This window comes from Scardinius erythrophthalmus (assembly GCF_964197995.2).
Source record: "Scardinius erythrophthalmus genome assembly, chromosome: 20".
Lineage (NCBI taxonomy): Eukaryota > Metazoa > Chordata > Actinopteri > Cypriniformes > Leuciscidae > Scardinius > Scardinius erythrophthalmus.
In genome coordinates, this window is record NC_138240.1 from 6925645 (window position 1) to 6939905 (window position 14261).

General features: G+C 36.8%; 2 protein-coding genes across 2 annotated transcripts in view; one reads left to right on the forward strand and one right to left on the reverse strand.

The window, feature by feature from the left end:
- med27 (mediator complex subunit 27) overlaps positions 1 to 7708 on the reverse strand; it is a 71159-nt gene extending 63451 nt beyond the window's left edge. Inside the window, exons 1-2 of the mRNA XM_081348760.1 lie at positions 7456 to 7708; positions 6693 to 6837 (exon numbers count right to left, since the gene is read on the reverse strand). Of these exons, the coding sequence (XP_081204886.1) occupies positions 6693 to 6837; positions 7456 to 7658 (348 nt within the window). The 5' untranslated portion in view covers positions 7659 to 7708. The remainder of the gene's footprint in view (positions 1 to 6692; positions 6838 to 7455) is intronic.
- A 1783-nt stretch (positions 7709 to 9491) lies between these two features.
- The window catches only part of ntng2a (netrin g2a), a 65611-nt gene continuing 60841 nt past the window's right edge, over positions 9492 to 14261 (forward strand). Inside the window, exons 1-2 of the mRNA XM_081350136.1 lie at positions 9492 to 9994; positions 11070 to 11651. Of these exons, the coding sequence (XP_081206262.1) occupies positions 11415 to 11651 (237 nt within the window). The 5' untranslated portion in view covers positions 9492 to 9994; positions 11070 to 11414. The remainder of the gene's footprint in view (positions 9995 to 11069; positions 11652 to 14261) is intronic.

Here is a 14261-nt window from a genome sequence, read left to right on the forward strand (position 1 = left end):
CAAAATGACGATTTTTGCGTCATCGGAGGATTTTTTCCAGACAAAAAATACATAAATCTCTCCTCTCAGGGGGATATGAGGGGGGAAAGCATGGTAATTCGAAAATACTACAGGTTTTCTACTAATACAAAGCTTAATGCTAAATCCTGAAGTAACCCTTTAAGCAAAATATAATACATGTGGAACAACATTAAGGTGTGTAAATAACACAAATTTCACTATTCTGTCTTTTATTAATATTTATTCTATGAAGAAAGGGTTTTTACAGAACTAAACCAATGGCTGCACTTTCACTCTACCCAAGTTTTAACCCCAGAAACACAAAAACAAACTCTTAGCTCAAACACAGATTAGAATCATGAAAAATGTCTGCAAAAACTCTGAATTGTCCCATAATTCATGTGCTCCTGGCAGCCCCGGGTCTGCTGGTACTAGGGGAGCACTAGTATTTAAAGCTGACAGAATAACAGCTTGATGTCTTAACTGTGCACTGGTACAGGGATAAGCAGGTGCTTATACGTCTCTGTGCACCCTGACATCTCTGTTGTACTGACAGAACACAAGCGCATGTGTTAAATACAATGTTGTCTGACATTAAACAGACGTTCGGGCTTCCAACTGACAATGAAACAGACACTTGTCAGGAAAAGCCATGGTAAACACAAACATAAGACTTTTGCAAAGAGATAAGCAGCAATACTGATGCCATCCAATATTGCTTGACAAAAGCTGATCAAGTGATCTCAGAAAAAGTAGTTATTGGACCGTTTCATTATTTATTGGACCATTACAATAAAATTTTGTTCTGGAAGTCAAAAACACTTTCATTTTCTCATAATATACATTGCACATAACCTAATTTCTCTGAAATTCTGAAAAAAAAAAAAAGTCTGAAACCGGTTTGTTTAAATATTTAGTCTCTCTAAACCTCTCCTTTCCGATTTATGTAGATTTTTTTTCATTTGCATTGTTCTTGCATTCCATGTAAAAGTCCAATGGTGAGTATCTGTTATTATAATATATATTTACAATGAGGAGTTGCATTTTTATTCATTTTTATGTAACAAATGTATTGCTCATTGCAAGTTAATGTTGGTTAACGTAAACTAATGGGACCTTATTGTAAAGAGTTACCATTTTTTGTTAAAAAATTCCCCTGCTTTATTTTGTACTTAATGTTTTCTAATGTAAAATGCTTCTCAATAAAAAAAATAATAAAAAAACCCAAAGCCTCAGGAAGGAGTGGACCTTGAGATTTCTTAGACAAAACACACCAGGACATAATGAAGGTGAGTGACAGCTAGTAGCCAAAGGCGAAACATGTTTTCCTTTAATTAACTGTTCATCTATTCACTCTCAAATCCAACCGGATCACCTTAACAGTTCTTGAACAGATTACATGCCCAATAAAAAATACAATTAGCAATATTACAAGATGGTCTTCTTTGGCAAAAGTACAACATACATAATTGTAAAAATGCCAGGTCAAAACCACACACAAATCTGCACCATAATTTACTACAACACAAATGCTTTGGGATCACTTGTTTTTTAAAGGAGTAATATATATTTTTTTAATCTTTTGAGGTCCAATTATAATAAACAAAAAGAGCATTTTTTTTTTCGCCACAAACAGTCATGATTTAGTTTTATTTCACCATTTTCACCAAAAATATGTTGATTCTTCACGATATGACCCCTTTAATGTTCCATAATGATCACACAAAATAAAAAAAAACCCATCAAATCCTAAATACCAGACTGAGATACCCACACAAAGTAGACAATGGCCAAAAACAGCCTTACTAAAAGCACCAAATGCATTAATCCTGGGGTCATTTGCATGGCAGAAACGTTCGCATCGATCGTATTTACAGTGGGGCGGGGGTGGTTCTGTCTGGACAGACAGCGTGGAAGCATCAATACTTCTGCAGAAAGGCTTGGTTTGGCCCCACGCCCATGTTCACCCGAACACCGTCCTGCCCAGACACACCTAATCCTGCTGTAACGCTCCCAGCCTCAGAGTGTGGGAAAACAGCTGGCCTACCACCCAGAGAGGGCAGAACAACCTCATGAACCACCCTCATGTAGCACTGGCTTATACTAATGAGACCAGTACAACACAGACAATAGAATAGGTTTTCAAACTGGAAAAACTGCAGAAAAAAAGTCAACATGAAACCAAATCTGATCCTGTCTACTTTCTTAAAAGAAGCTGGCTTGGTTGTTGATTGCTTTCAAAACCATTAGGTAAAATAGGTCATTTCTGCACCACTACTGGCACCAAATGGAATTACAAAAAAAGAGGGAAGAATTAGAAAAAAATTAAATAATCAAACAAGTCAAAGGCAGTTTTGTTTTAGTATAATTCAGATACTATATTACAGTTTTTATTTTCTTAATAATTTTACTTAAAATTGTAGTAATTGTGTTGTGTTTTTGACATTTATAGTTAAAGGGATACTTCACCTCTGGAAAGATGAATGTGTATTTAAAATAGGTCATTTATGTAGAAGAAATGTGAAGAAATTTTTTAATTTGGAGCTTTCTAGACTGAGAAAAGACAGAAAATTTATTTTTGGCTTATGTGGATGAAAGACAACAACTCTCAGAATGCACTTGCTTCGCTGCCCTAGGAGGCCACGCCTACCGGTTAGAGAGCGCAGTTGAAAACAACAAGGTTAGGCTACCAGTGAGTCTCCGTGACGAGTCTGCCTGGGATTTCGGGATTGCCCAAAATGTCTGGGATTCGGCTTTTGCGTTCTACAGTCGCCATTCATCATGTTTACTGTGGCGAGCAGGACGAGGCTGACGGCCGCGGGAGAACGGCGCGAGGCCGGTGGCGTCATTACTGAGACGCGCCGGTCTCGCATCTCTCACGGAGGAGCGGGAATTTTCTTAGCAATGTTAAAACGCACATCAACCGATCACTTGTTTAGCGTTCATGTAAACACTACATTCAGATTCACCAATCGGAATTAATTCAGTTAGATTGAAACAAGAGGTGTGCATGTAAACAATGAATGGCGACCGCAGAAAGCAAAAGCCGAATCCCGGACATTTTTAACGATCTCGCCCGCCAGACAAGTCCGGGAAAAGGAGGATGGTAACCCCTACTACTCAGGTTTCTTCACAGAACAAGAGCCTGCAAGCTTAGCTTCCAAAGAAAGACGGCTGACTATGTGTACATTATGTGAGTGAGATCCCTCCCTCTATGGGTGGGTTGAAAACATGCGGAACAGCGCCTCCTACTGGCTGTAGTCTCTCGCCTCTGGCCAGAAAATCCTCCGATGACGCAAAATGACGATTTTTGCGTCATCGGAGGATTTTTTCCAGACAAAAAATACATAAATCTCTCCTCTCAGGGGGATATGAGGGTGGAAAGCACGGTAATTAGAAAATACTACAGGTTTTCTACTTATACAAAGCTTAATGCTAAATCCTGAAGTATCCCTTTAATCATATTTATTTCAGTTTTAGTGCATCAAGTTAAACTAAATGAAAATGAGAAAAGTATACCCTTGGCAATTAGTGCTGAAATAAAACAATATTTTAATATTTTATTTTATTTAAGTTAACGTTTTTATTATTTCAAGCAACAAACATGTTTGTTTTTATGGTTATAGTTTTAGTAAACTAGAATAACTATAATAACACTGATATCAGGATCAATACTCCTTTTTGAAAAAGCTAGATGATGATGTAAACTAAATCGGAATAAACAATTAAATATACAATATTTTTAGGTCTATTAGTTTGATACCAATTAATACTAACTAACTAACTAACTAACTAACTAACTAACTAAATGCTGATAATCAATAGGGGGCCATTACATTATGCATCCCTAGAAATAAAAGTGTTTGCGTCACAAAGTCCTAATGTTGAGGTTTACAAGAAAATCAACACGGTGACAAAGTAGGAATGCACAACCACTATATTAGAAAAAAGGAATAAAAAAAGCACTTCTGGGCAAGAAGAGACATTCAATTCCCGTTTGACCAAAAAAAAAAAAAAAACGTATATATATATATATATATATATATATATATATGAATGATTTTCAAAAAATAAAGACACCAACCAGTGATGTTTCAAGAGCTTTTCTATGCAATAGCAACTTTGAAAAGATTTGCTTTTGTTTGTGGAAGACGACCTCCGCCCGTACACCTACTATTCTGGAGAGAGCAACTCCATGAGTAGCTGCTATTGATTGAGTACTTTAACCCCAGTCACATTTATATTTATATATAAATAAACCTGCGACACATTCACCAATTCATGACAAAAGCCTCAACAGGTTCTCAAGGTACTGCAGAACAGTCTTCACCCTTTAATGACCTATTATTTAAACCCCCCAAAATTAAGAATCCAACCAGAGCTTTGTGACATGTTCCCAAAAAAAAAAACAAATAAACAGTGTGTTTCCTATTCAATTCCTCATCTATCTTATTGCTACCTGCATCACCTAAAGGCAAAGCATCAAAGAACTCAAGAACAGAGCGCAGACATCCTGTGAAATTGCATTTACAGTAAGAATAGCAAATCTTGTTCAATAACACTTAGGACAGAAGACCTACTCAAGATCAAAAGAAGTCAAAGCACTCAGATGTAATGGATATTGAGCAAATGTTGGTTCTGCTGTGAGAACACCCACATCTATTGAATCTCAAGTGTGTGCTCTTCTGGCAAGACGTGGTGTGCGTTTTATTGAGACGATTCGCTTGAGGACCTTGATCCAAAGAGAACATAATTTTCAAGCCTTTTCAGGACAGGAACAAAAGAAGATTTACTAGGCAAAAAGTAACAACTCTATTTTGTCAAATTAAGCAGATGGACTTCGGACTCTTTTTTACATTTGGAACTACTCACGTTGCATTAAGCAAATCACAGCTACAAGCTATAATGCGTCTCATTGATGCACTGTGAATTAGATCATCAAACTGTAGACCATCTTCCTCTTGATTATAGTATTATTAGACGCAAGATGATATTCGATTCCACGTCTCAGCCGAGTTTGACACCTATGATGATGTAAAAGCCTTGCATTCATGTTCGTTGGGAATTCATTACCAGATGTGAAGCAACTTTTTAAAACTACATGAAGACAAAACCAATGTATCTTCCACAAGTACAAAATGAGAGAGGGCTCTGACCAGAGCCTCCAGTTTACAGTAAGTACAAGGGTTCATATCATTTTTCCTATATGATATTACATACAGCTACAACACCACTGAGCAGAACCTAAAGAAACTATGCACCTTTGTTTGCATACAGTACGGAAGCCCTGAACCACAACGTAAAAAAAAAAAAAAAATCTGTAAAAAAAAAAAAAAAATCTTCTAGCATTTCGAGATTAAAGTCGAAACATTTCGAGAATAAAGTCGAAACATTTCGAGAATAAAGTCGAAACATTTCGAGAATAATGTCGAAACATTTCGAGAATAATGTCGAAACATTTCGAGAATAATGTCGAAACAATTCGAGAATAATGTCGAAACATTTAGAGAATAAAGTCTAAATATTTAGAGAATAAAGTCGAAATATTTCGAGGTTAATGTCGAAACATTACGAGATTAAAGTCAAAATCACAGCCTTATTGACGTAAAGTGAAATCCATCTGGGTCGAGAACACTCAACAGTAACCGCACTGTTTCCCTCTTCACCGTAAATCATTTCTGAATACATTTTAAGTGCATCATTCTGTATCCAATCATTTGGCCGGATCAGAAATAAAGAAATAAAGATGGCTACCTCCATCCAGTCTGAAAAGTGTTTTCGTCTGTAAAGTCCATTCCGGCGCAGTATATTTTGTAACGTCCGAAGACAAATGGTAATGTCATGTTGGTAGATTAGCACCTGTAGAATTTCCTTTTGTTGAAAGTCCAGATAAAAGTAAAAAGCTACTATTATGACTTTTTGACTTTATTCTCGAAACATTTCGACTTTATTCTCGAAACATTTCGACTTTATTCTCAAAATATTTTGACTTTAATTTCGAAATGATAACTTTTTTCTTTTCTTTTTTTTTTACAGAATTTTTTTCTGTAAAAGGCGAAGGCGAAGAGCACATCTGAAGTGTCTCAGCTGAAGGAAATAACCCATTATTTATTGGCTTTAATATGAATTAATGGGGCATTTATATAGCGCTTTCATATGTACTACTGTACACCCAAAGCGCTTTACAATCATCTTGGGGTCAAACATATTGTCCAAATTTTCTTATTGGGCCGATAATGATAACATTAAAAATTAACATATATCGGCCGGTACCGATATTGTGGCCGATATATCGTGCATCCCTAATTTTTTGTCTCATAATATGAAAAATATTTAAAGTACAGGCTCCTAAAGGGACATGGTAAAGGAAAAAATATGAGATGGAAGAAAAACTATTTGTCAATGCTTTTGCGTTCTCTCGCAAATGTTTTGCTTTACGCCGAGGAACTTTGCATTCGCTCACAAAGAGCTCAAAAGGTTTTTGCGAGAGAATGCAAAGTTTCTCTGTGGATTTGAGAGAATGCAAAAGCATTGACTTGTTATTTTTCCATCGCCATAATGACCCTTTAGGGGCTCTGTATTAAAGCCATCCCTTTAGCCATGATTACAGTAACATTATAAAACAGCTTCTTGTACAGGTTGCATATAAAGACAATAATGCCAGGTGAATGAGCAAAATGCTGACAACTTACTTTATTGGACCATTTGTAAGCCTGGAGCAGCTGGCTGTACAGAGGGGTTTTGTCCTGTACGGGGTCTAAACTGAGCAGTCCACTGTTGTGTAAGGGGTGACTCTCTGACGGCCTGCCAACCAAAGTGCTGAGACGCTCCAATTCACTGCAGAAGCAACAGTCATACTGTTATGGTTGATATTTTTACACTTGCACAAACACAAACAAACCAATGTCACACTCCACTCATGTATACTTTGTATGTGTGCATTTATGTATTGTAAATATCTATATGTGTGTGTTTCTGTGTGTGCATATACAATATATGTGTGTGTGTGTGTGTGTGTGTGTGTGTGTGTGTGTGTGTGTGTGTGTGTGTGTGTGTGTGTGTGTGTGTGTGTGTGTGTGTGTGTGTGTGTGTGTACATGCATACAGAGAGAGAGAGAGAGAGGTATGTTTTTCTAAATTATGACACCTTTTTAATTATTGTTCCTAAAGCCTAGCTGTTTTGACTTCAGGAACCATAATTAAAAAGATATCACGGTAACCATAATTACCGCCCAGACAGTTACTACAATAATTGCTACAACAGCGAAATAATAATGTAAACATTTTGGAATGGAAGACTAGAATATTCTGGTCACTTGCTTTTCATGCTGACAGCAATGGACTGGGTAGTACCACCAAGTTACCATGGTTTATTACAATAACAATAGCATTTAGTGTGTTAATACCGTTACAAGGGCTAGTGAACAGGGCTAGTGAATTCTGTCAGACAACTCACTTTAAATCGCGATTCACTGACTGTAAATTATCTTGGAATTCCGTTATAAAGACTTTCTCCCGCCCTTCAAGGGTCTCCTTATTCTTCATCCCATCTTTAAGAGAATCGAACACCCTGGTTACACTCGATCGAAGAGCCTGGATGGCATTAATCGCTTGAGAAAAAGCTTCTAAATTCACTCCAACATTCATAACGTCCGCCATCACTTATCCGTCTGAGAACACTGGCGCTCGAGTGACGTCACTGCTGCGGAAAGGGATGATGGGATTTGTAGTTTCTTTGATTTACAGGATCTTAATTTCGCAAAGTAGCTGGGAAAAATATTTTTTAGAAAACATCAATTTAAAATAATCTAATATCTCGGCTTATAAGCAAAAACATAATTATTTCTGTTCATTGCTTCAGTTTACTCTTTTTAGGGAAAGTATCATGCCGCGCATGGACAGCTCCATCAGATGACACAAACAGCTTTAAACCACATTTAAAGCCCTACCATATTACCTGCAATCATGTTGCCCATTCTGGCCTGTTCGTAAACTATTTATTTATTCATTTATTATTTGTTTGTTTGTACTTATAATGTTTATTGTCAGGGTTTAAAATAGTACTTAATTATTTAGTATAATTGCAAAAATGCAACTCATATAACATCCTGAGATTGATGTTCAACATTTTCTGAGGATTAAACAACTCTTTTCACAGACTATTTATTAAAGTATTTTGTTTTCGCCAAAATGCCATAGTTAAGAAAGTTATTATGAAACTTTCAGAATCTTTATTTAGGCCTATTTATTTATTTATTACGGCTGCCCTCAACTAAAGATTTTTCTAGTCGACTAGTACCCTATATAATCGATTAGTCGACTAATCGCACGTTTATTAGCATAATTAGCCATTAAATCATAGTAACAAGTCTTAATCGCCTGTATATTACATAGCCTAATCAGCGCTCAAACGCACTCATAAAGCTTGCCACAGTGCACCGGCAAACGTAATGATTACGAGTGTGTCATAAAAAAACAGAAGGAGACTGTCTAAACATTATAATAATTTATTGATAATGTTGTGTTTTTGGCTGCAGAGTCACTAATATCTGCTGACTCATCACCTCAGCATTAGGCTAGTGGACATGCCTTGCTGCCTATGTGCACGTTTCATATGGATAATGTATCTGAGAATATTTATTTTCCATTTGAATTGGTTCATTTAAGTAGATATGTCAACCTTTCCATAGATGTATTTCTCATGTCTGTGAGTTTCGGTTCGTTTTGTGATGTGACTGAGACCAAGACGGCAGAAAGCGCATCCTGCTTGTTTTCATTATTTTACAATAATGAAACTGAAATGGACTGTAAAGACCCTTTACAGTTTGCATTACTCTTATCTGTATGACTAAAAATGTATTTTAAGTATTTTAAGTTAAATGTAAGTGATGGCGCCGGCGCCTGTCATGCAGCGCATGTTTCTAACAATTGCGAGTGGACTACTTGCATGTTTTAAGTGATAGCCTAAAACATAGCCTATTTGAGGACAATGAACGATAAGCGAATGTTTGGATTTCCTGCATTAACGATCTGTCCATCACAGACAGACTGCGTAACTTCGTCACTTCCTGTGCATTTTTTTTTTTTTTTTTGCGACTAACCAACTAATGACATGTTGGTCGACCAAACCTCTTCTAGTCGACTTAAAGTAAAAAAAAACTACGCGACTAAAAGTTAGTCGACTACTGGGGGGAGCCCTATTATTTATTTATTTATTTATTTATTTATTTATTTATTTATTTATTTATTCATACAGACAGATACATACATTCATACAAGTTACCACAGTTTTACTGCTTTATACCTATTACAATTTAACCGAAGCTATGTTATGTTCTGTAAGGCTTCTGTCTGTATGACTTGTGAGGAGGAGATGTGGAATCCTCAGCCTCTGATCTGTCTCTTTAAGCGGGGCGGACTGCCTCATCTGCTGCTGGGACGGTTCAGCTCTCCAAGCCCGTAGATAAACTTCTGTTCCACACTAGTTAGGCTAGACAAGGCAGGCAGTTTGCAGTGGCCAAAAGTATATGCATCGAGGTTAGCAAAAGACTAATGAAAGTCAGATATTGCGATGCGCAAATAGATAGGCTTGCTAGAGTAGATTAGGCAGGGTGAATGGAGCAGGAGCGGGGATGGGAATGGGAATGGGAGGTGTATAGCTACTCTGAAGTCTGTCCTTGAGCGCACAGGACATATACATCAATGAAGGCAGGGACAGGAAGACAAACTTTAAATGCACGTTTTCAGGCAATACATGATTCGCTTTGGAGCAGTCTGGATGTAGGGCATCCATCTAGAATGCTTTCCAACAAACTACGCGTCAGCCGAAGAAAGCACGAAGGGGAAAGCGTTTGCTGTGATCTACGGAGAGGAGTAACGTGTGAATGTATTTCTCATCCATCTCAAGTGATATGGCAGGGAACTGACTGAGAGAGAGAGTTTATACAGAAGAAATTCATCTGGGTACAGTAATGGTGCTGATATCTGGAGCCAGGGTAAGTTTACTCAAGTGTGTCACTTATTTAGTCTTAAATATTTTGGCAATTGAACATGCTGAATCTTTTAAAAGCGCTCAGATTATGGTCAGCTTTTCAGATGCTCCTTGATGAATTCAAGTAACTTTAGCTCAAGAAAAATAGGTTATTTTCTATTGTGAATCCCTGATATTTTTTAAGTGCTTTTAACTAAACTTGTTTGCTCAGTTTTCTGGAAAAAAAAAATGACAATATATTTCTTCAGTTAGCTATATACATTTATAATTTCCTTGATTTATACGTATTATTTCTAGATAAATACAATACATTTGTTTAATATTCGCGCGCATTTCATGTCACGTCAAAATAGAATTGATTAACTCGCATCATTTTGCACCATGTCCTGTTCAGATGACCTACTTAAACGTTTAAATTATTTAAAAAGATTCAAATTGCAATGTCGAAGTGTAAAAGTTAAGAAAAGATGGGCACATGGAGTGGTAGATTCTCGAAGCACAGCTTTGAAAGTTCTGCTACGGTATAAAAAATTAATAAATAATTTTGGGGTGGAAACACAGGTATAGCTGTGATTGCCTGAGTTTTATCGTAAAAATAGTGACGATGTTTTAGTCGTAATGGTGTCAGTTTACTTTACAGTTCCTGACTGAATATGCCATTAAATCATATAATGTCAATATACCAACCTAGATGGGTTATTAAAATCGGGTTGTTTCTTAAAAATGTTCGGATAAACATAAAATAAGGCCATGATGACTTTAAATTAATCATAACCAACATCTCAATCAACTGTGACCAGTATAATAAGACAAAACACCATCAGAGAAACACATGATACCAAAATAAACCTTTAGTAATGTAACATTTAATTAAAAAAAAAAAACAAGGCATTTAATACATTTTTGTTATAAAAATATTATCATAAAATATACATATTGCCTTGTAAAATATTCCTTTTCTCCATAAACTCTAATGCAAATGCATGCATTGTATTTAAAAATATGTTACTGCATAAATAACAGTTTTTTTTAAACTGTAGCATATGTTTTTTTAATATTTTTTTTCCCCTATTTCCTAGGCAAACCATCAGAAATGAAACAGCTAATCTCATCACACTTGAATCTCAGATTGGACTCAGATACCAGACATCTTCTGACTGCACACAAACCACTAAATGCTTTTTATGTCTCTGAATTGAAGTGACATCCACCCCTGAACAGGAAGTCAGTTGCCACATAATAGAAACTGAAGTTTGAATTTTGAGAATGTCACAACAGATCTGATTATTACACATTTTACAAATTCGCACACAGTTTTCTACAGAGGACCAGACATTGCCCTCTTGCAAGAAACGCCACCATGATGGATTTTGGAAATTTCTCAATCTAAATAATTTCCATGCTCAACTCCTTGCCTTTCTTTCATGCCCATGGACCCATCCAGTGCCATGCTCTCACAGGCGCTCCTGCTCTTACAGTGCATTATCCTGACTCTCGGCCAGTACGATATCTGTAAGTCACTGGTCAGCACAGACGATGGACCAACATGGGAATATTACGCTTGCCAGCCCAAACCCACGTCCATGAAGGAGTACATGCAGATTCGAGTGGAGCCTCCCGATATCACATGTGGGAACCCACCGGAAAGGTTCTGCACTCTGGTGAGTTTGGACTCGATCACTTTTGGCTCTGCCGCTTTGTCAGTTACATCTGTTCTACTGGAACAGCTTGTGTTTGCATGCAAATATAGTTTCTAATCATGTTTATTTATGATAGTCTAATTTTGATGCAATTTCTGTGTAACTTTAGAAGTTTAATAGCAAAGAAAGTCACTTTTTAAATCGAAAGAAAATCCTAGCATATACATAGTACAGTACATGCCTGTGTAATAATGTTATTATTGTGATTAACTGCCAATGCATATTGAGGATATGGGTTTGCTTATCAAAACCTGTTAAAGGGATATTTACTCACCCTTATGTCGTTCCAAACCTGTGAAGACAATAGAAGGTTTTCTAAAGAATATAAAAAAAACAAAAAAAAACAGCTTTGGTTCCCATTGACTTCCATTATTTTTTTTGACCATACAATGGAAATGAATGGGAACCGAAATAGTGGTCACCAACTTTTTTCAAAATATCTTCTTTTGTGTTCAGCAGAAGAAAGTAAGTCATAAAGGTTTGGAAGGACATTAGGGTGAGTAAATGACAGAATTTTCATTTTTGGGTGGACTGTTGCTTTAAGAAGGCAAGTAGTCAGACATAAAAATAGTTTGGCTCTGTTTATTTTTGGAAAGAAAGGATAAAAGAAAGTAAAATATCTGACACAAGGATAAAACTAAAACGTCTCCAAGTAACCCTGATATGTCTTCACTCAGATTATACAGTAATCTGCAACATGTGGCCATGAACAATGTTTTTGTTCAGAGACTCAACAAAGCCCGAGTGGATGTGTAAATGTGCCTACACAGCTGTTCTTCAGTGTAGTTTCAGTGTAGCACGAGACAGCAGCCACCGCAGGATTATCTGTGTAAATCAACTCAGGTTTAGCACCGAGCGTGTGGGCGCAAACAATCTGCGTCTCACCAGGGCACATCTGGTGACCGATCGACATTCTGGGTTACTCTGCGACATACCTGAGAAGAGAGATTAGGGCAATCACAACCATGAAAATATTATTCATTTACAATCAGTGTTTTGAGGGGTGAATTGAAGGCCCTCTGTCAGGTTGGTAAAGTATGAGTGTAGCCAAAGTTAATCTCCATCAGAGATGCTTTGGGAATTTAGCCAGACGCTTGATTGCACAATAATCGGATAGAGGATTTGTCCAGCTGGACTGACACTACGCATGAGGCCTGGAGACGGAGAGCTGCTTCTGACGGGGTGCTAATTCACACATTTAGAGTGTGTGGATAAAAGACAGGATGCCATTGAGAGAGAGAGAGAGAGAGAGAGAGAGAGAGAGAGAGAGAGAGAGAGAGAGAGAGGGGATGAGAATGACATCATTCTCTCACCATATACCGTTCGGCTCACACAGTGACAACGGGTGGGTAGCTAGACTGTGAAGAGAGTAGGAATTCAGTAGCCAAATCGATTTTTCAAGAATCAAATTTATTACAAAGGCATAGTGATTCACAAGTCTTTTATTTGTGGTGATGGATTTAGATGTCAAAAGTAAAATGTAGGAGAAACAGATCAAACTCAGGTGTTCAAACTCAGTTTAAAAAGAAACATAATTGTTTTAAGTTTTGGCGGTAACCTGTAATAAGGCTGTAAAACATGCCAGGGTTTCTCACCGGCTCGTCCTGGTGCCGGGGTCTTTCCAGCTGGAGAGATACCTGTGAGCAACCCTCGACCTTCAGACTGGGTGGGGCTTTCTCTGTTGTTTAATCATAGGCATAGCAAAGTCTAAATTACTAAAATTAAAAGAATTCTTCAAAAATTGAAAATTTTGAAATTTCAAAAAATTGAAATTTGTGGTTAAATATTCACTTAGATATTTAAATTGCCAGAAAATAAATAACTATATACCATGGGATAATCTCAAAACATTGAAACACATGATGATGCCAGTGATTCCCAGAAAAATAAAAATGTGAAAATATGAAAGCACATTATATTATTATAATAGTATTATACTTAAGCACCAAATCATTAGAATGATTTCTGAAGGATTATGTGACATTGAAGACTGGAGTAATGATGCTGAATATTCAGCTTTACATCACAGGAATGTAATTGCATTCTTAAATATTTCAAAATAGAAAAAAGTAATAATTGGTAAGTTTACACTGTATTTTTGAACAAATAAATGCAGCCTTGGTGAGCACATAATTATGACATTTCTTTTTATTACAAATCTTACTGACCCCAAATTTTTGAATGTTAGTGTTAAGTGAATGAATTAATGAATACACACACACACACACACACACACACACACACACACACACACACACACACACACACACACACACACACACACACACACACATAAACCTTCAGAACAGATGTAATCTACACCAGATATTAACTGTTAATATTTCCCAAAAAACACAATTTGGCCACAATTCCTGCAAGTTTCCCATTTTTAATACATTGCACCACATAAAACTTTCTGTCCTCATCTACTATTCATACAATAACCCGACACAAGGGCGTATATTTCGTGCATACTGATTACGGAATATTTTTCCATGTCGACCTGAGACGGCTTACTGAGCAGAAGAAACTAGAGATGAGTTTTAGGAGAAGAGTGTAGTCATGTCCTTC